Genomic DNA, 20,593 nt, shown 5'->3' with positions numbered 1-20,593 from the left:
AACCAACACATGGATTGTCATACTTTGGCCATAAACTGCTTACTGGGTAAGGTAACAAACGTGTTATTTTGTAATTTGGGTGAATTATCCCTTTAATTTGGTCCAAGAGGTGGGAGATGAGAGGAAGATCAAGGCTGGTATTCGAATCCAAAATCTGCATGATTTCAGTCAAATAAAATCTTTAAGATTTCAGCGACACAAAGGTAACACACCTCATTGGAACATTGCCGTGTGACACAATGTGAGGCAATGACGAATTTCAACTTTGTGTTGAGCTTCCCACACGTTCCCCATATTAGAAGAGAACGGAAGAGATTGATTGTAAATCTTCGACATGACAAGTTCATCAGGGTCTGCAGCTGTCCTTTCTTGGCTGAGGACTTGATTGAGCCTTCGACCAGCACCGGGCACAGAAGCTTAAATATTACAAAGTTGTATATGAAATTATCCTGTTTGCAATGCAAGGTAGCATGCTAGGTACGTTAGCTAGCTACCCACCTTAACATTGTCAATGTGGTTCGACACACATTTTTAAAACAGTAATGTTTATTCCACATAAAGGTAACAGAAAATTACTTAATTTGATTAACATCATTCACTGTCATTTGAAGGAGATCTTGCAGGCAGCAGTTGTAAAGTGCCAAACAGGTTTTGGCAAACAGCTTGATGTTGATGTCGTTGACATAGCAAGGGCAATTGACCGGCTGGCTTTGTAGAATGCTTAAGTACAGTGTCATAATGCGCCGAAAGAGCCTATTAATTTAATATTATAAACTGTGCTTAGTACTCTGAATGGCTGAAAGTCGTTTTATATCAGACCACATACCATGGGTATGACAAAGAAAGTACTATTTACTGTTCTAATTACGTTAGTAACCAGTTTATAATAGCAATAAGGCACCTCCGGGTTTGTGGTATATGGCCAATTGATCACGGCTAAGGGCTGTATCCAGGCACTAAGAACAGCCTATACCATACCCTCATTGCTTATTGCTTAAATATAGGCTAAAATTGTTAGGTTGAATACTATGACTCGGTGTGTTAGTTTTGTGAATAAATAACATGCAACGTTCATTTGAATGGTCAGCAACTAGAGAGATAGTAACCAGAGTTTTACATTCCCAAATTTATTGCACATATCAGCAGGGATGTCGTCTTGCCATAGTGCAGGTGAGGGGCGCTACCTCACAAATTTCAATTTGATAACAATAATTATAAATTCTCAAATTCTATTTAATTCCCACATAAATTGCATGAAAATTATAGAATGACTAAGTAAATAAATATGCTGGCAATAGCAGCCTATATGTAGGTAAATGGTGGTTTCTTCCCTATCTTCTCCCCAATGCAGGTTGGATGATTCACCACTTTGAGCGGGCCAAATCTGACATAAGAACTGCTAGACAGAACTCCAGGGGTTGCTAAAACTGCTGTCCTCAAAACAGTTTCTTATGGATTTGGGGCTCGTGTAAGATGCACTTGAACTCACCCTACTGTTCCGAGTGCTTAGCTTATGGAAACGTACCACTATTGCATATGCAGATAAACTGATCCATCACATGAACCTTATCACACCAAAGAGATCTAGGATCCAAATTCACCACGTGTATGCCTTGATGTTCATATAACTCTTATACAGTATGTGACCATGGTGCCGTCCTTTCAGCACCACGATTTGAATGGCGCTCAAATCACTTAAAATAACCCATCTGTTGCCTACGCCTAATGCCTTTTCATCACTTATTGTTATTATTTTTACAAATAGGAAGATTATAACTTCTCACAATGGTGTTCATTTAGTAAAGTTAGATCAAATCTCAATCAAATCAATGTCTTGCAATATCACAATGATTAATTCATATTAAACAGAACCGAATAGCATATATGCCTACTGTAGCATAGTAGGCCTATAAGTAACGCCAAAAATACCTCGGTCATTTATTTTCTCATGTGGCCAACACTCAAAGGCGCGTGCCACTAAAAGCAGGACAAAATAGGCCCACCAGAAAGGCTTATAAATTTGTTACCACCATCTGCTTGAATTCGCTCACGAAACAGCAATACAAGAAAATCTAAAAGCATATTCTCATGGCGCTAATTCATATTAAACCGCGACCTTGCCTGCTTGCATGTGGTCAGAGGGTTGGAAGCCAATGGAAAACCACCTCGCGAGTTTAAAAGTCCGTAGAGCAAACCAACGCTGATAAGGGGGGGATATGTGGCTTGGGTTATGTATATTTTTTTCAGTTCTTATTATAATTAGCATGAATCCCTGATGTCAATATAAATGTTCGTTATACATGCACTAAAAGTTGACGTATTATTTCAGGAGAAGAACGTTTTTACTTTGTTTCCCTATTAATAATGTTGGTATAGTCCCATGTCAAAGTTGACGTGCATCTCTTTCTTTGTTGCTTGCTAGCAAGTCCAAAAGGAAATTGATAGAGTACAATCGTTTTCAAGAAAAATAATAAACACATTCAACCATATCTGTAAGAGGTATGTATGCATTTGGTCAATTAACGTTACATACGATTTGTATTCAATGGACAGCGAACCGGCTCATTGCTAGTTAGCAAGTCATTCATCCATGCTATTTTGCGGAAAAGCTAACCAAGCTAGTTAGCATAGCTATATTCGCCAGCTTACGTTCGGTATCCATAATGGCTTAGATTTTGATTGAAAGTACACTATAGACGAAGTAGGGGTAGAATGTGTGATTGTTTAATTTGTTGACAAACAAGTTACTAAAGCGACACTAGTCTAGCACAACATTTATCCTTTTGACTTTTCTCCCTGACACTTGCTAGCTGACGTATTCATCCTACAATGCCAGACATTGACAATGACCAGGAAATGTGCTATATCCAAATCAGAATAATAATAATGTCAATATGAATATTGATCAGACTAACAAAGTAAATACACCATAAAGAAAATAAAAGCTGTGTTGATGACTGCTTGTCCCCTCAAAATATTTTCAACAGTGTTGAGTTCTCATACCGCTCAGGAAGGAGATGCGTTCTGTTTTCTAGAGATGAACATACTTTGGTGCGAAAAGTGCAAATCAATCCCAGAACAACAGCAAAGGACTTTGTGAATGTGCTGGAGGAAACAGGTGCAAAATATTTATATCCACAGTAAAACGAGTCCTATATCGACATAACCTGAAAGGCCGCTCAGCAAGGAAGAAGCCACTGCTCAAAAACCGCCATAAAAAAGCCAGGCTATGGTTTGAAACTGCACATTGGGACAAAGATTGTACTTTTTGGAGAAATCAGACCAGAGGACATGAAATAGAACTGTTTGGCCACAATGACCATCATTATGTTTAGAGGAAAAAGGGGAGGCTTGCAAGCTGAAGAACATCATCCCAACCGTGAAGCACAGGGGTGGCAGCATCATGTTGTGGGGGTGCTTTGCTGCAGGAGAGACTGGTGCACTTCACAAAATAGATGGCATCATGAGGATGGAAAATTATGTGGATATATTGAAGCAACATCTCAAGACATCAGTCAGGAAGTTATAGCTTGGTTGCAAATGGGTCTTCCAAATGGACAATCACCCCAAGCATACTTCCAAAGTTGTGTCAAAATGGCTTAAGGACAAGAAAGTCAAGGTATTGGAGTGGCCATCACAAAGCCCTGACCTCAAACCTATAGAACATTTGTGGGCAGAACTGAAAAGGCATGTGCAAGCAAGGAGGCCTACAAACCTGACTCAGATACACCAGCTCTGTCAGGAGGAATGGGCCAAATTTCACCCAACTTATTGTGGGAAGCTCGTGGAAGGCTACCAGAAACATTTGACCCAAGTTAAACAATTTAAAGGCAATGCTACCAAATACTAATTGAGTGCATGTAAACTTCTGACCCACTGGGAATGTGATGAAATAAATAAAAGCTAAAATAAATCATTCTTTACTATTATTCTGACATTTTACATTCTTAAAATAAACTGACCTAAGACAGGGAATTTCTACTAGGATTAAATGTCAGAAATTGTAAAACCTGAGTTTAAATGTATTTGGCTAAGGTGTGTGTAAACTTCCGACTTCAACTGGACATACATACATGCAAATACATACACACAAGTATGTGGACACCCCTTCAAATTAGTGGATTTTGGCTATTGCAGCCACACCCATTGCTGACAGGTGTATACAATTGAGCACACAGCCATGCAATCTCCATTGGCAGTAGAATGGCCTTTTTTTTACGTTGCACCGTCATAGGATGCCATCTTTCCAACAATTCAGTTCGTCAAACTTCTGCCCTGCTAGAGCTGCTCCGGTCAACTGTAAGTGCTGTTATTGTGAAGGGGAAACATCAGGGAGCAACATCAGCTCGGACACGAAGTGGTAGGCCATTCAAGCTCACAGAATGGGACAACTGAATGCTGAAGCGTCTGTACTCGGTTGCAACACTCACTGCTGAGTTCCAAACTGCCTCTGTAAGCAACGTCAGCACAAGAACTGTTCATCGGGAACTTCTTGAAATGGGTTTCCATGGCCAAGCAGCCGCACACAAGCCTAAGATCACCATGCACGTTGACTGGAGTGGTGTAATGCTCGCCTCCATTGGACTCTGGAGCAGTGGTAACGTGTTCTCTGGAGTGATTAATCCCGTTTCACCATCTGGCAGTCCGATGGACAAATCTGGGTTTGGTGAATGCCAGGAGAACTCTACCTGCCCGAATGCACAGTGCCAACTGGACATTTTGGTGGAGGAGGAATAATGGTCTGGGGCAGTTTTTCATGTTTCGGGTTAGGCCCCTTAGTTCCAGGGAAGGGAATCTTAACGCTGCTGCATACAATGACATTCTTGACTATTTTGTGATTCCAACTTTGTGGCAGCAGTTTGGGGAATGCCCTTTCCTGTTTCAGCATGACAATGCCCCTGTGCACATACGGTTAAGCTGGTACATACAGATGGTTTGACGGCCTGTGTGAAGAAATTGACTGGCCTGTTCAGAGCCCTGACCTTTTTTTATTTTATTTCACCTTTATTTAACCAGGTAGGCTAGTTGAGAACAAGTTCTCATTTGGCAAATAATTACAATATTGCAGATTAACACTGGAGTGATAAATGATCAGATTATCATGTACAGGTAGAGATATTGGTGTGCAAAAGAGCAGAAAAAGTAAATAAATAAAAACTGTGGGGATGAGGTAGGTGAAAATGGGTGGGCTATTTACCAATCGATCGGTTAGCTGCTCAGATAGCTGATGTTTGAAGTTGGTGAGGGAGATAAAAGTCTCCAACTTCAGCGATTTTTGCAATTCGTTCCAGTCACAGGCAGCAGAGTACTGGAACGAAAGGCGGCCGAATGAGGTGTTGGCTTTAGGGATGATCAGTGAGATACACCTGCTGGAGCGCGTGCTACGGATGGGTGTTGCCATCGTGACCAGTGAACTGAGATAAGGCGGAGCTTTACCTAGCATGGCCTTGTAGATGACCTGGAGCCAGTGGGTCTGGCGACGAATATGTAGCGAGGGCCAGCCGACTAGAGCATACAAGACGCAGTGGTGGGTGGTATAAGGTGCTTTAGTGACAAAACGGATGGCACTGTGATAAACTGCATCCAGTTTGCTGAGTAGAGTGTTGGAAGCAATTTTGTAGATGACATCGCCGAAGTCGAGGATCGGTAGGATAGTCAGTTTTACTAGGGTAAGCTTGGCAGCGTGAGTGAAGGAGGCTTTGTTGCGGAATAGAAAGCCGACTCTTGATTTGATTTTCGATTGGAGATGTTTGATATGGGTCTGGAAGGAGAGTTTGCAGTCTAGCCAGACACCTAGGTACTTATAGGTGTCCACATATTCAAGGTCGGAACCATCCAGTGTGGTGATGCTAGTCGGGCATGCGGGTGCAGGCAGCGATCGGTTGAAAAGCATGCATTTGGTTTTACTAGCGTTTAAGAGCAGTTGGAGGCCACGGAAGGAGTGTAGTATGGCATTGAAGCTCGTTTGGAGGTTAGATTGCACAGTGTCCAATGACGGGCCGAAAGTATATAGAATGGTGGACAACTCCATCGAACACCTTTGGGATGAATTGGAATCCCGACCACGAGGCAGGCCCAATCACCCAACATCAGTGCCTGATCTCAATAGTCCCCGCAGCAATATTCCAACATCCGGTGGAAAGCCTTCCCAGAATGAGATGTTTGATGAGCAGGTGTCCACATACTTTTGGTCGTGTGTGTGTCTGTGTACACACAATGCATTTGGAAAGTATTCAGACCCCTTGACTTTTCCACATTTTGCTATGATACAGCTTTATTCTAGATTTTTTTACTCAATCTACACACAATACCCCATAATGACAGACGCAAAAACAGGATTTTAGATAATAAAACATGTCAACTGTATTCAGGCCCTTTACTCAGTACTTTGTTGAAGCACCATTGGCAGCCATTATAGCCTCGCGTTTTCTTGGGTATGACGTTACAAACTTGGCACACCTGTATTCAGGGAGTTTTTCCCCATTTGCAGATCCTCTCAAGCTCTTTCAGGTTGGATGGGAAGTGTCGCTGCACAGCTATTTTCAGGTCTCTTGAGATGTTGGACCAGGTTAAAGTCAATGCCCTGGCTGGGCCGCTCAAGGACATTCAGAGACTTGTCCCGAAGCCACTTCTGCGTTGTCTTGGCTGTGTGCTTAGGGTCGTTGTTCTGTTGGAAGGTGAACCTTCGCCCCAGTCTGAGGTCCTGTGCGCTCTGGAGCAGGTTTTCATCAAGGATCTCTCTGTTGCCTCCCGAGTGGCCTAGTGGTCTAAGGCATTGCATTGCATTGCTAGCTGTGCCACTAGAGACCCTGGTTCGAGTCCAGGCTCTGTCGCAGCCGGCCGCGACAGGGAGACCCATTGGGTGGCGCACAATTGGCCCAGCATCGTCCGGGTTAGAGGAGGGTTTGGCCGTCAGGGATGTTTTTGTCCCATCTTGCACCATTGCATTTCTGTTCAAAAATGTGTATCAAGACTGCCCAAATGTGCCTAATTTGTTTATTAATAACTTTTTATGTTCAAAATTGTGCACTCTCCTCAAACTATAGCATGGTATTCTTTCACTGTAATATCTACTGTAAATTGGACAGTGCCGTTAGATTAACAAGAATTTAAGCTTTCTGCCAATATCAGATATGTCTATGTCCTCAGAAACGTTCTTGTTACTTACAACCTCATGCTAATCGCATTAGCCTACGTTAGCTCAACTGTCAGGGCAGGGGACCCACCAATCCTGAAGAAGTTTTCAACCATCAAGTGCTATGATGAAACTGGCTCTCATGAGGACCGCCACAGGAAAGGAAGACCCAGAGTTACCTCTGCTGCAGAGGATAAGTTCATTAGAGTTACCTGCCTCAGAAATTGCAGCCCAAATAAATGCTTCACAGAGTTCAAGTAACAGACACACCTCAACATCAACTGTTCAGAGGAGACTGCGTGAATCGGGACTTCATGGTCAAATTGCTGCAAGGAAACCACTACTAAAGGATAAGAACAAGAGACTTGCTTGGGCCAAGAAACACGAGCAATGGACATTCTGGTACCTTTTGAAGTTTCTGAATCTGTCCTGGAGGGTATGATGTACTTGTTTTACAGGTGTCACTACAGCTTTCCCCAAACTCAGTCATCAAGGCAAAGGGTGGCTACTTAAAACAAAAAATCTAAAGTACAAATATATACTAATATATTTTTTCACCAAGGGTTGTACGTTTAGTGTTTTGCCCTAACAATTCACGGTTGATTCAAATGATCAAAGGTTAATGATTAGTTGCCTATTTGAATCAGCTGTGTAGTACTTGGGCAAAAACCAAAACGTGGGTCCCGAGGACCGACTACAGGAAATCCTGTACTAGAATATACACTTGAGTATACAAAACATTACAGACCAATCAGGTGAATCCAAGTGAAAGCTATGATCCCTTATTGATGTCACTTGTTAAATCCACTTCAACCCAGTGTAGATGAAGGGGAGGATTTTTAAGTCTTGAGACAGTTGAGACATTGGTTGTGTGTACCATTCAGAGGGTGAATTAAGTGCCTTTTGAACGGGGTATGGTAGTAGGTGCCAGGCGCACTGGTTTGTGTCAAGAACTGCAACACTGCTGGGTTTTTCCACGCTCAACAGTTTCCCGCGTGTATCAAGAATGGTCCACCACCCAAAGGACATCCAGCGAACTTGACACAACTGTGGGAAGCATTGGAGTCAACATGGGCCATAATTCCTGTGGAACACTTTCAACACCTTGTAGAGTCCATGCCGACTTATTGAGGCAGTTCTGAGAGAGAGGTGGGGGGGTTTCAACGCAATACTAGGAAGGTGTTCCTAATGTTTGGCATAGTCAGTGTATTTCAGTTATATAATTAACAATGTGGGTCTTTTTTTTTGTCTTCCTTTTTTCAGGATTCAGTCTACTCAACAGCTTCAAGCTCTGCAGGGGCAGTAGCTGGGCATCAGCCACCATCACAGTCCTCACCCTCACTACACAGAGGGACCAAGACAGAGGGTCATGGCTCATATGGTTGTCAGTCATGAGCCCATGGCACTGCAAGAGCCCGCCAACATAGCGAAAGGTACCCTGGTTCTTTATTCCCGCCGAGCTGTATTCAATAACGGACATGAGCCTTAATGTATTTCTGATGGATTTAAAGTTGATTAATTTGTGGGCGAAGTGTTCTTTGATGCATTTCCCCACAGATTTTAAAACAAATGCTTCATCGAACAAATCAGTGTTCCTGTGACAGTCGAGGCTAGTGTGAAGGTTCACAGCAAGGTGATTGGAAGATCTCTCCCTCTTGCAGCTCCAGCAAAAAAGCGTGGGAGAACGGCACAACCAAAGGAACCCAAGCCACCCAAAATGCCCAAGGCCAAACCAGGACCCAAGGCCAAACCAGGACCCAAGGCCAAACCAGGACCCAAGGCCAAACCGGGACCCAAGCCCAAGAAAGGCAAGGAGGGTCAAGAGGCAGACGGCACGCAGGAGAAAATAGACAAGACCTTCAAGAAAGTCAAGAAGAAAAGGGACCGCTTCAAAGGCATGACTGAGGATGAGGTCATGAGTAGAACTCTGACCGACATCCTTGACTACAACCTGGACTATGTTATCGTGAGTTTGTCGCTTTGTGGCAGACATTTTTTGATGTGTGCCAGACAATGGAGATACTTGATTTGTCCAATTTGAGAAATGCTTATTTTCGTTTTCAGCTGCAAAATGTTCTGTCTTGCGTGCTCTAATGAGAGAAAAAAACAGTAGTATAATATGCAACTTTTTTGTTCTAGATTGGAATCAACCCAGGTCTCGTGGCAGCCTATGTTGGACGATGGTTCCCTGGCCATGGAAACCATTTCTGTAAGTTGCTTTGCGTATTTATTCAGTCTCTTACTTTGAAAACATAATCTTCCTTCTCAGTATTTGTTTTGTCTGCTCTTCATTACCCTAACACCATTTATGAATCAAATAAATGGCTAAACTTTACATTTAAGTCAATGTTATGTTACTCATGCCAAACAGGATGATGCAGTTGTACGCTTAGTGCGCAGAGAATTCAGATTTTCACCCCAATTTCAGAAAAATAATGGTACAATGAATTTAATGAGTAGTTATCCTCTTCAGGGAAGTGCCTGTTCTTGTCCGGATTCACTGATGAGCAGCTTAACCACATGAGCGACACCAGCCTGCCAGAGAAATATAAGATCGGCTTCACCAACATGGTGGCAAGGACAACGCCTGGAAGCAAGGACCTGTCAACGTAAGCTTAGGAAGAACATGATAAAATACCTAAAGTCAGTCTGCAATGTGCTGTGGGAGGTTGCAGAGCCATTTGTCTCGAACAGTGGCCACATAGCAAGCTGAATTAACATAGATGGAATACAATGTTTGACTCAAATCTTCTGTTTCTCCACAGCAAAGAGCTACGCGAGGGCGCCTTAATTCTTGTTGAGAAGCTGAAAAAGTACAAGCCCCTCATAGCTGTTTTCAATGGAAAATGTAAGTAGCTACATAGGAGAAATTCCAGTGGCCAGAACTTTCCATTGAAATTCGATATTAACCATTGACATTCTGTTTATTTTCAGGTATCTATGAAATGTTCTGCAGAGAGATGTTTGGTAAAAAGCCCAAGAAGCTTGACTTTGGTCTGCAGCCACACAAGATACCGGACTGTGAAGTGGTAAGGGCTCTGCTACCTGGTAGTGTATGTTGTTGTGCTCCAGATACTGTATTTCATGATGAATGGAGGATAAAGAAATGGAAGAGTTGAAAGAAGATGTACTTCCTAGACCAACCGCTTTCTCACAATAACTGATCCAAATGTCACCGTTTTGACTAAAGATTCAAATCGAACAAAACAGTCTTTGAAATAGTTCACATTTAACTATGATCATTGAGCATACGGTGGCAGTACCGTGCCATTTCCCCTTTGAAATTACATGTAACCCTGCCCTCGCCCACACAGGCATTATATCTGATGCCCTCGTCGAGTGCCCGCTGCGCCCAGTTTCCCCGTGCCCAGGACAAAGTGCACTTCTACATCAAGCTGAGGGAATTGAGGGACCAGCTCAGGGGCGTGGCCCGATCTGAGGAGATTCAGGAGTTGGAGTACAGCTTTGACCTGGGACTGGCCAAAGGTAAGAGAACGTGCTGCAGGCAGCGCTATAATGACTATTCAAACAGGAACATCATTGACCTAATTAATATAAAATGTACATTTATTATGATAAGGTACAATATGACATTTCATTTTGAAGAATGAAATGAAAACCCATCACGGTCCTGTCCCATCTCATGGTCTCAAGGTAGTCATAGTCACCTGAAGGAGCTGATTTCAAAACGACAAAAAAAAAGTCATGAATTGAATTGTGTGTTTTTCTCCCCGTTGCAGAGGACGCTAAGAGGATGGCGATCAAGGAAGAGGCGTACGACCCAGGCTACGAGGCCGCCTTCGGCGGAGCGTATGGAGAGGACGGGCCCGGGCCTGTGGAGGGCCAGAGCAACGGTCACTAACTTCTCGTTGGCTGGAAACACAGGTCAGCACCATACAAATAGAATGAGCAGTAACTATATCAACTGTGGTCTTAAAAAGTGGTAGTTAACCCAAATTACAAAAGTACTTCCGCATCCTCACCTTGTAGTGAGTCTAGGCGCCACGAGGTATCGTGATCCAAGCACTGGATTTGTATGGCCTCGAATTCCTCGTCTCCTGACACTGCTACAGATTTAAAGGGTCTGGATAGGTGGGAATAATATGGCGTAAATTACATCCAGCCTATCAAAAGGCATATTTTGCGTATTCCTAACCAATCCCTCCAGATCTACGGGAGTGGCTAGGGGTCGGTTTGGAATGCAGGGTGTGTCATATAACCTAGCGGTCAAACAGGGAAATGGTTCCAATCGTTATTCCACCATTCATTTTCCCCATAGGGGATTTTTGAGGGGGGAAAATGCACCCCTTGGGTTCCCCAGGACAGAGTTTGGGAAATGCCGAACTACAGCCAGAGGATGGGTACATGACGGACACATTGTTGTTTTGCAGTTCTCATAGAGATTTACACGGTTATCAAAACATCACACCAGGGTAAGCCTACACGAAACAGCCATTATTTGTGTTTCTAAAAACCCCTATGGGAAAAATGAATGGTGGGTAAATGATTGGAACCATATCCCAGTTTGACCACTAGGTTTTATGGGTATTATGACTCATACTGTGGTACTCTATTGCTGATGGCATAGCCAAAAATGTAGGAGACTGAATGGGGTTTTGAAACCAATTACCTAGACTATAGAATATTTTTACCAAAGCTATGTTTAGGGGTCCTAGCTAACTAACTGGGCCATAACCTGAAATTAATGTGTGCATTAAGCATGAAAGTAAGCGATTTTTAAGCTGACCGGTGTTGTAATTAGGACACACGTACTTTCCAGGGTGAGCTCTGTCTGGACTCTGTAGTCAGTCAGCCCAAGCAGGTCATAGTTGTTCAATTGTGACAAAAATAATTCTAATATACAGAAAAAGAATCAAGAAGGCATGCCAAAACTAAAGTCCTACTCCGTACACCTCTCACCTGCTGATCACTAACTTATCATGCCTTGCTGGCACAGTCAGTACCAGGCCCGGTTGCTGCTGTCCCCTATGGATGGGATGTGTACTGTCTAGCTATGGCCTAAACCCATAAGCTCAATCCCAATAACCACCACTTAGCCCTCCCCCTCGAGTGTCCTTCAAAACAGAGCAACCAGTGGTAGGGAGAGAAATAACCCTATGAAATGGGAAATCACTTGTGAACAGCGGAAGTGGCCAAAGGATAGTCTACGACGCAACTCATTGATGTCGAGCCTTGTGTTTTTGACAATGCCTCAACTGGTGGCAGTAATAGTTTTCCTTCTATTTCTCATGCAACAAATACGTACTTACCATATGAACAATATATGAGAACTGCAAAACAACAATGTGTCCGTCATGTACCCATCCTCTGGCTGTAGTTCAGCGTTTGCCAAACTCTGTCCTGGGGACCCCAAGGAGTGCACGTTTATGGTTTTGTAAATAAGAATTTGTTCTTAACCGACTTGCCTAGATAAATAAAGGTTAAATATATTTAAAAGAATTGTGCCCCAAATCCTGTTTTAGCATGGGCAGCGCCATTGAGGACTTTTACAATTTTTCCTATGGGTTAAGGAAGGATCACATAATTCCATCCAGGTCATCAGGAGAAATCAGCCAATGAGCAAACATTCCATAACCGCAGGTGGTAGTGAGTAAATCACCAACTTTGGCTTTACACATGTTCAGACAACACACTCCAGGTGGCAGTATGCACCTATTCAGTTTGTTTAGACTCAGAAGTAGAAGAAGAAGAAGAAATGGAAAGCCCTAAATTGGTGCTGCCCATGCTGTCACAGAAGCCATAATAGCACGGATACAAAGAAGCCCGATCTTTTGACCTCCATGCCTAAAACACACCTGTTCCAATTTTTCTTATTTATCCTTTATTTATCTAGGCATGTCATTTAAGAACAAATTCTTATTTACAATGACGGCCTAGGAACAGTGGGTAAACTGCCTTGCTCAGGGGCAGAACAACAGATTTGTACCTTGTCAGCTTGGGGGATTCGATCTAGCAACCTTCCGGTTACAAGTCGAACGCTCTAACCACGAGGCTACCTGCCCCACCTAACAATGGGCTCGAGGTAGCGTGCCCAAATTTCCTCACCTCAGAGCTTTAAAGGCCTTTTGTTCTAATTTCAGACGCTGCTGAGAAGGCAAACACTTACCAACCTCCTACAGCTGCCACCACCACCACAGAAGGACAACTCCCAGACAGACAGTGGATGAGGCAATCGTTCACTGATCAGATTAGACATGGGTGGCTCTAAAGAACCACAGGCATGGGTGGCAAACGTATAAGAAAGGGTAAATGGCTCCTAACGAGCCCTATCTATTCGTGCACAGACCTCAAAGCCGCACATCCTTTACTCTCCCTTCAACAAGAAGCTGCACCTCTGTTTGAAGACAGAAATGATAGTTTTTAGTGTTTTGTATTTTTATTTTTTTGCCATTTTGGAATATACACATGACTAGTTGATAGATGGAATTGTCTAAATTTATCATTTTTAAAGGATTTGTGGAATATGAGCTTTTTTTTAAAAATCTGGTATTTGTCATACTGTGTGTGTGTTTGATTGCCCACAAGGCAGTCCTTTTTAAATATGTGAAATCAGGGACTTGACACTTTGTTTTAATACCGTACTTTGCCACAGGCGGCCACAGTAGGTGTAAGCAAAGCATGAATACTGTATTGGTTACTGCTCTGACAGTACACATGGTTCTAAATCATGCTTTTCACACGTGTCAGAGAGTCCCAAATAAACATGTGACAAAACACATACAGTAAGATGACACTGTAAGTAATAGATGGTGAAGTTTAAGATGAGCTAGTACTCTACTTTTATATAAGTTCTATACCTTGAGGAGAATGAACTAGACACAAGGTCAAAAAGTAATTCCACTGAGGGATGTTTTAGTAATGTCTTTACAAGCCTTTTATCATGGAGTTGCAATACTCAAGATGGGTGCTATATATTTTTTCTTTTACTTTCTTATGTTTAGTATGTTTCTGAAAATGTTGTTTATAAAATTATGGGGATTTTCTATTTTACTTGGCATTTTGTTTTTTTTTTTTTTTACTTTGCAGCCTTAAAAGAAACATCAGGTAGCTGTGTTTGTAATATTGTTTTTATAAGAGTTCTGAAGGTGTGTTTGTTGAAAACCTTGCCTCTAGTCTTCGTTCTGTTAGCATACCAAGAAATTGTCTTCTGGGACGTGTTCATAAAAATAAACGTTTTTCAATTATTTGAAACGGATACAAAAACTGAGTTTCAGACAGAATATCCCTTCCGGGTTTCAACCAGTTTTTTCCCATTTGGTGCCTAATGAACACGACCCTGTTCTTTCTTAAAATCGTTTCATGCTGTACATTACAATATACTCTTTGCACACGTTCTTACTTCTGAGATACTACTCATGATCCCTCTGGGCAAATGTATGGATGCACGCTGAGAAGTGTTGTCATAGTACCTTTTTTATGTGTACAGTTCATTCGGAAAGTATTCGGACCCCTTCACTTTTCCCACATTTTGTTACGTTACAGCCTTATTCTAAAATTGATTAAATACATGTTTTTCCTCATCAATCTACACACAACACCCCATAATGGTGAAGAAAAAAATGTTTTTTATAAACAGAATTACCTTATTTACTTAAGTATTCAGACTATTGATTGGAGTCCACCTTTTGTAAATTCAATTGATTGAAAAGGCACACACCTGTCTAATATAAGGTCCCACAGTTGACAGTGAATGTCAGGGCAAAAAACAAGCCATGAGGTCGAAGGAATTGTCCGTATATCTCCGAGACGGGATTGTGTCAAGACACAGATCTGGGGATGGGTACCAAAACATTTCTGCAACATTGAAGGTCCCCAAGAACACAGTGGCCTCCATAATTCTTAAATGGAAGAAGTTTGAAACCACCAAGACTCTTCCTAGAGCTGGCCGCCCAGCCAAACTGGGAAATCAGGGGAGAAGGGCCTTCGTCAGGGAGGTGACCATGAACCCAAGGGTTTCTCTGTGGAGATGGGAGAACCTTCCAGAAGGACAACCATCTCTGCAGCACTCCACCAATCAGGCCTTTATGTTAGAGGGGCCAGACAGAAGCCACTCCTCAGTAAAAGGCACATGACAGCCCACGTGGAGTTTGCCAAAAGGCACCTAAAGACTCTGACCATGAGAAACAAGATACTCTGGTCTGATGAAACCAAGATTGAACTCTTTGGCCTGAATGCCAAGCGTTGTCATGTCTGGAGGAAACCTGGCACCATCCCTATGGTGAAGCATGATGGTAGCAGCATCATGCTGTGGGGATGCTTTTCATCGGAATGGACTGGGAGACTAGTCAGCATCGAGGAAAGATTATTTTTTTATTTTTTTATTTCACCTTTATTTACCAGGTAGGCTAGTTGAGAACAAGTTCTCATTTACAACTGCGACCTGGCCAAGATAAAGCATAGCAGTGTGAACAGACAACACAGAGTTACACATGGAGTAAACAATTAACAAGTCAATAACACAGTAAAAAAAAAGGGGAGTCTATATACAAAAGGCATGAGGAGGTAGGCGAATAATTACAATATTGCAGATTAACACTGGAGTGATAAATGATCAGATGATCATGTACAGGTAGAGATATTGGTGTGCAAAAGAGCAGAAAAGTAAATAAATAAAAACTGGGGATGAGGTAGGTGAAAATGGGTGGGCTATTTACCAATAGATTATGTACAGCTGCAGCGATCGGTTAGCTGCTCAGATAGCTGATGTTTGAAGTTGGTGAGGGAGATAAAGGTCTCCAACTTCAGCGATTTTTGCAATTCGTTCCAGTCACAGGCAGCAGAGTACTGGAACGAAAGGCGGCCGAATGAGGTGTTGGCTTTAGGGATGATCAGTGAGATACACCTGCTGGAGCGCGTGCTACGGATGGGTGTTGCCATCGTGACCAGTGAACTGAGATAAGGCGTAGCTTTACCTAACATGGCCTTGTAGTTGACCTGGAGCCAGTGGGTCTTGCGACGAATATGTAGCGAGGGCCAGCCGACTAGAGCATACAAGTCATAGTGGTATAAGGTGCTTTAGTGACAAAACGGATGGCACTGTGATAAACTGCATCCAGTTTGCTGAGAAGAGTGTTGGAAGCAATTTTGTAGATGACATCGCCGAAGTCGAGGATCGGTAGGATAGTCAGTTTTACTAGGGTAAGCTTGGCAGCGTGAGTGAAGGAGGCTTTGTTACGGAATAGAAAGCCGACTCTTGATTTGATTTTCGATTGGAGATGTTTGATATGGGTCTGGAAGGAGAGTTTGCAGTCTAGCCAGACACCTAGGTACTTATAGGTGTCCACATATTCAAGGTCGGAACCATCCAGTGTGGTGGTGCTAGTCGGGCATGCGGGTGCAGGCAGCGATCTGTTGAAAAGCATGCATTTGGTTTTACTAGCGTTTAAGAGCAGTTGGAGGCCACGGAAGGAGTGTTGTATGGCATTGAAGCTCGTTTGGAGGTTAGATAGCACAGTGTCCAATGACGGGCCGAAAGTATATAGAATGGTGTCGTCTGCGTAGAGGTGGATCAGGGAATCGCCCGCAGCAAGAGCAACATCATTGATATATACAGAGAAAAGAGTCGGCCCGAGAATTGAACCCTGTGGCACCCCCATAGAGACTGCCAGAGGACCGGACAGCATGCCCTCCGATTTGACACACTGAACTCTGTCTGCAAAGTAATTGGTGAACCAGGCAAGGCAGTCATCCGAAAAACCGAGGCTACTGAGTCTGCCGATAAGAATATGGTGATTGACAGAGTCGAAAGCCTTGGCAAGGTCGATGAAGACGGCTGCACAGTACTGTCTTTTATCGATGGCGGTTATGATGTCGTTTAGTACCTTGAGTGTAGCTGAGGTGCACCCGTGACCGGCTCGGAAACCAGATTGCATAGCGGAGAAGGTACGGTGGGATTCGAGATGGTCAGTGACCTGTTTGTTGACTTGGCTTTCGAAGACCTTAGATAGGCAAGGCAGAATGGATATAGGTCTGTAACAGTTTGGGTCCAGGGTGTCTCCCCCTTTGAAGAGGGGGATGACTGCGGCAGCTTTCCAATCCTTGGGGATCTCAGACGATATGAAAGAGAGGTTGAACAGGCTGGTAATAGGGGTTGCGACAATGGCGGCGGATAGTTTCAAAAATAGAGGGTCCAGATTGTCAAGCCCAGCTGATTTATACGGGTCCAGGTTTTGCAGCTCTTTCAGAACATCTGCTATCTGGATTTGGGTAAAGGAGAACCTGGAGAGGCTTGGGCGAGGAGCTGCGGGGGGGGCCGGAGCTGTTGGCCGAGGTTGGAGTAGCCAGGCGGAAGGCATGGCCAGCCGTTGAGAAATGCTTGTTGAAGTTTTCAATAATCATGGATTTGTCGGTGGTGACCGTGTTCCCTAGCCTCAGTGCAGTGGGCAGCTGGGAGGAGGTGCTCTTGTTCTCCATGGACTTCACAGTGTCCCAGAACTTTTGGAGTTGGAGCTACAGGATGCAAACTTCTGCCTGAAGAAGCTGGCCTTAGCTTTCCTGACTGACTGCGTGTATTGGTTCCTGACTTCCCTGAACAGTTGCATATCGCGGGGACTGTTCGATGCTATTGCAGTCCGCCACAGGATGTTTTTGTGCTGGTCGAGGGCAGTCAGGTCTGGAGTGAACCAAGGGCTGTATCTGTTCTTAGTTCTGCATTTTTTGAACGGAGCATGCTTATCTAAAATGGTGAGGAAGTTACTCTTAAAGAATGACCAGGCATCCTCAACTGACGGGATGAGGTCAATGTCCTTCCAGGGTACCCGGGCCAGGTCGATTAGAAAGGCCTGCTCATGGAAGTGTTTTAGGGAGCGTTTGACAGTGATGAGGGGTGGTCGTTTGACTGCGGCACTGTAGCGGATACAGGCAATGAGGCAGTGGTCGCTGAGATCCTGATTGAAGACAGCGGAGGTGTATTTGGAGGGCCAGTTGGTCAGGATGACGTCTATGAGGGTGCCCTTGCTTACAGAGTTAGGGTTGTACCTGGTGGGTTCCTTGATGATTTGTGTGAGATTGAGGGCTATCTATCTAAGATGAGCAAAGCAAAGTACAGCAAGATCCTTAATGAAAACCTGCTCCAGAGCGCTCAGGACCTCAGATTGGGTCAAAGATTCACCTTCCAACAGGACAACGACCCTATGCACACAGCCAAGACAACGCAGGAGTGGCTTGGGGACAAGTCCCTGAATGTCCTTGAGTGGCACAGCCAGAGGCCGGACTTGAACCCAATCAAACACCTCTGGAGAGATTGAAAATAGCTGTGCAGAGACGCTCCCCATCCAATCTGACAGCTTGAGATGATCTGCAGATTAAGAATGGCAGAAACTCCCCAAATACAGGCGTGTCAAGCTTGTAGTGTCATACCCCAAAAGACTTGAGGCTGTAATCGCTGCCAAAGGTGCTTCAACAAAGTACTAAGTAAAGGGTCTATATTTATTTATTTGCCAACATTTCTTAACCAGTTTTTGCTTTGTCATTATGGGCTATTGTGTGTAGATTGATGAGAGAAAAACAATTTAATCCATTTTTAGAATAAATCTTTAACGTAACAATGTGGAAAAGGTCAATGGATCTGAATGCTTCTCGAATGCACCTGTCGATGTAACAGTATGTCAGAAGTTCTAATACTTAAGCATTAGTCTTTACACCAGTGGTGAAGTTACAGCAGCATTCCATATCACAAGTCCCAAGTTGCCTACCATGAGCTAGATCAGGGTTTAAATGGCTTCAAGCTCACCTTTTGAGGTTTTGTATTGGTTTATTTTTTTTTGTGACCAATGTGAATTTAAATAAAAATAATAATTTTGCCAATTGTAATTAAATTGGTCACTTCCTGTACATGTTATCCTTGTAAAGAGACTAAATAATAATAGACCTAGGCTGGTATTCAGTCAGAAACCAAGCTATAGTGGCTTGACATTTTATAGGACATTTCTAAAATGAATCTGACATCTGCAGCATTTTTACCTTGAATGCAATCTAATGTTAAGGTGGTATTATGTTTATATTTTTTTCAAATGAATTAATTGTGAAGCTGATGTCTTAGACCAATAAATATTCAACCTATGTCATGGCAAGCCAAAATAAATTCAGGACCAGAAGAACACCTATTAGTAGATGGGTTTAATTATTTATTTTGAAGCAGACATTGAATATCCCTTTGCGCATGGTGTTCTTAAATAGCACTTTGGATGGTGTAGCAGTACACCCAGTCACTACAAAGATACAGGTGTCCTTCCTAACTCAGTTGCCGGAGAGGAAGGAAACCGCTCAAGGATTTCACCATGAGAGCAATGGTGACTTTAAAACTGTTACAGAGTGATAGGAGAAACCTGAGGACGGATCAACATCGTTGTAGTTACTCCACAACACAAACCTAAATGACAGAGTGGAAAGAAGGACTCCTGCACAGAATAAAAATATTCCAAAACATACATCCTGTTTGCAATGAGGCACTAAGGTAATATTGCAAAGAAATTAACTCTGAGCAAATTCAACAAATCACTCTCCTATTTTACATGCACCCCAATATCCCGTTATTATTTTGGGATAGTCAAGTATTCTGTTTTTGAGTTGCCGCATATAAACATATCCGTTTGCATTAACCAGAAAAGGCTTATGTCCCGGTTATGAGAAACCCGGATAAAATGCCCGGGATTATGCTGTGTTTAGATGGGATACTGGGACATGTAAACATCTTCTGCCGTTTACTGTTGTTTTTCACGGTCTGTGCAGGTTCAGTTTCGTATATCATCACTGTTGTGAAGTTTTCATCTAATTGTCAAACAAATCACTTCAAGAAGCAGGCTACCTGCGCAGTTCAATACACAATTTATTTAGCTGATATGCTGTATTGAACCGTATAGTTTACTGGCTTAGGCTACTTTTACCCCGAATTTAGAAACATTTCTGATTATAATATTCAACATTTGTTGGCCATATTATAATTTCCGACTTATGGTAGGTCATTTTTTGTTGTTGTCAACTATAGTTAGATGCCTGCATCTTCTCTTCTGTCATAACTTGTTGCCCCAGAAGACTAAATAAAGTTGTGCTCACCTGTATGTCTTACATTGATAGAATGAATGCATTAGTAATCTAGTTAACACCGATAAAGTTGTCTGTTTAGTTTAGGGACCGGGGTGAAAATTCAATCATTTAAAAACAGTGGAAACCGTTTATAAGCAAATGAAAAGCTGAGAAAACTATTTAACATATTTCTGATAAGACTTCAGTTCGACTTGGGTGCATATTTTATGTGGTTGAAATACTGCCTGCCTGCATAACAGTGTCAAAGATAACAATTACATGCACATTAGCATTTTCTCAAGAGTTGCTGAAAGAAATAAATCATATTTCTCCACTCCTGTTCCAGAGATAAAATTAACATTTGTTGTGTCATTTTCTGCAAGAAATGCATAATTCTGCAGGAGTTAATATGAT

General features: G+C 42.8%; 1 protein-coding gene across 1 annotated transcript; it reads left to right on the top strand.

Annotated features, from left to right (window-relative positions):
• Nucleotides 1–2,368: 2,368 nt before the first annotated feature.
• Nucleotides 2,369–13,324, top strand: tdg.1 (thymine DNA glycosylase, tandem duplicate 1). Its single transcript, XM_064930412.1, has 10 exons — nucleotides 2,369–2,499; nucleotides 8,399–8,568; nucleotides 8,797–9,101; nucleotides 9,275–9,344; nucleotides 9,609–9,744; nucleotides 9,901–9,983; nucleotides 10,070–10,164; nucleotides 10,450–10,621; nucleotides 10,876–11,020; nucleotides 13,237–13,324. Exons 2-9 carry the CDS (start codon nucleotides 8,505–8,507, stop codon nucleotides 10,995–10,997), a joined length of 1,047 nt encoding a protein of 348 aa, XP_064786484.1. The 5' UTR covers nucleotides 2,369–2,499; nucleotides 8,399–8,504; the 3' UTR covers nucleotides 10,998–11,020; nucleotides 13,237–13,324.
• The last annotated feature ends 7,269 nt before the right edge of the window (nucleotides 13,325–20,593 follow it).

This window comes from Oncorhynchus masou, chromosome 22 (assembly GCF_036934945.1).
Source record: "Oncorhynchus masou masou isolate Uvic2021 chromosome 22, UVic_Omas_1.1, whole genome shotgun sequence".
In the NCBI taxonomy this organism is placed as follows: Eukaryota; Metazoa; Chordata; class Actinopteri; order Salmoniformes; family Salmonidae; genus Oncorhynchus; species Oncorhynchus masou.
The sequence above is the reverse complement of the archived record's forward strand: the minus strand, read 5'-3'. Positions and strand labels throughout refer to the sequence as shown.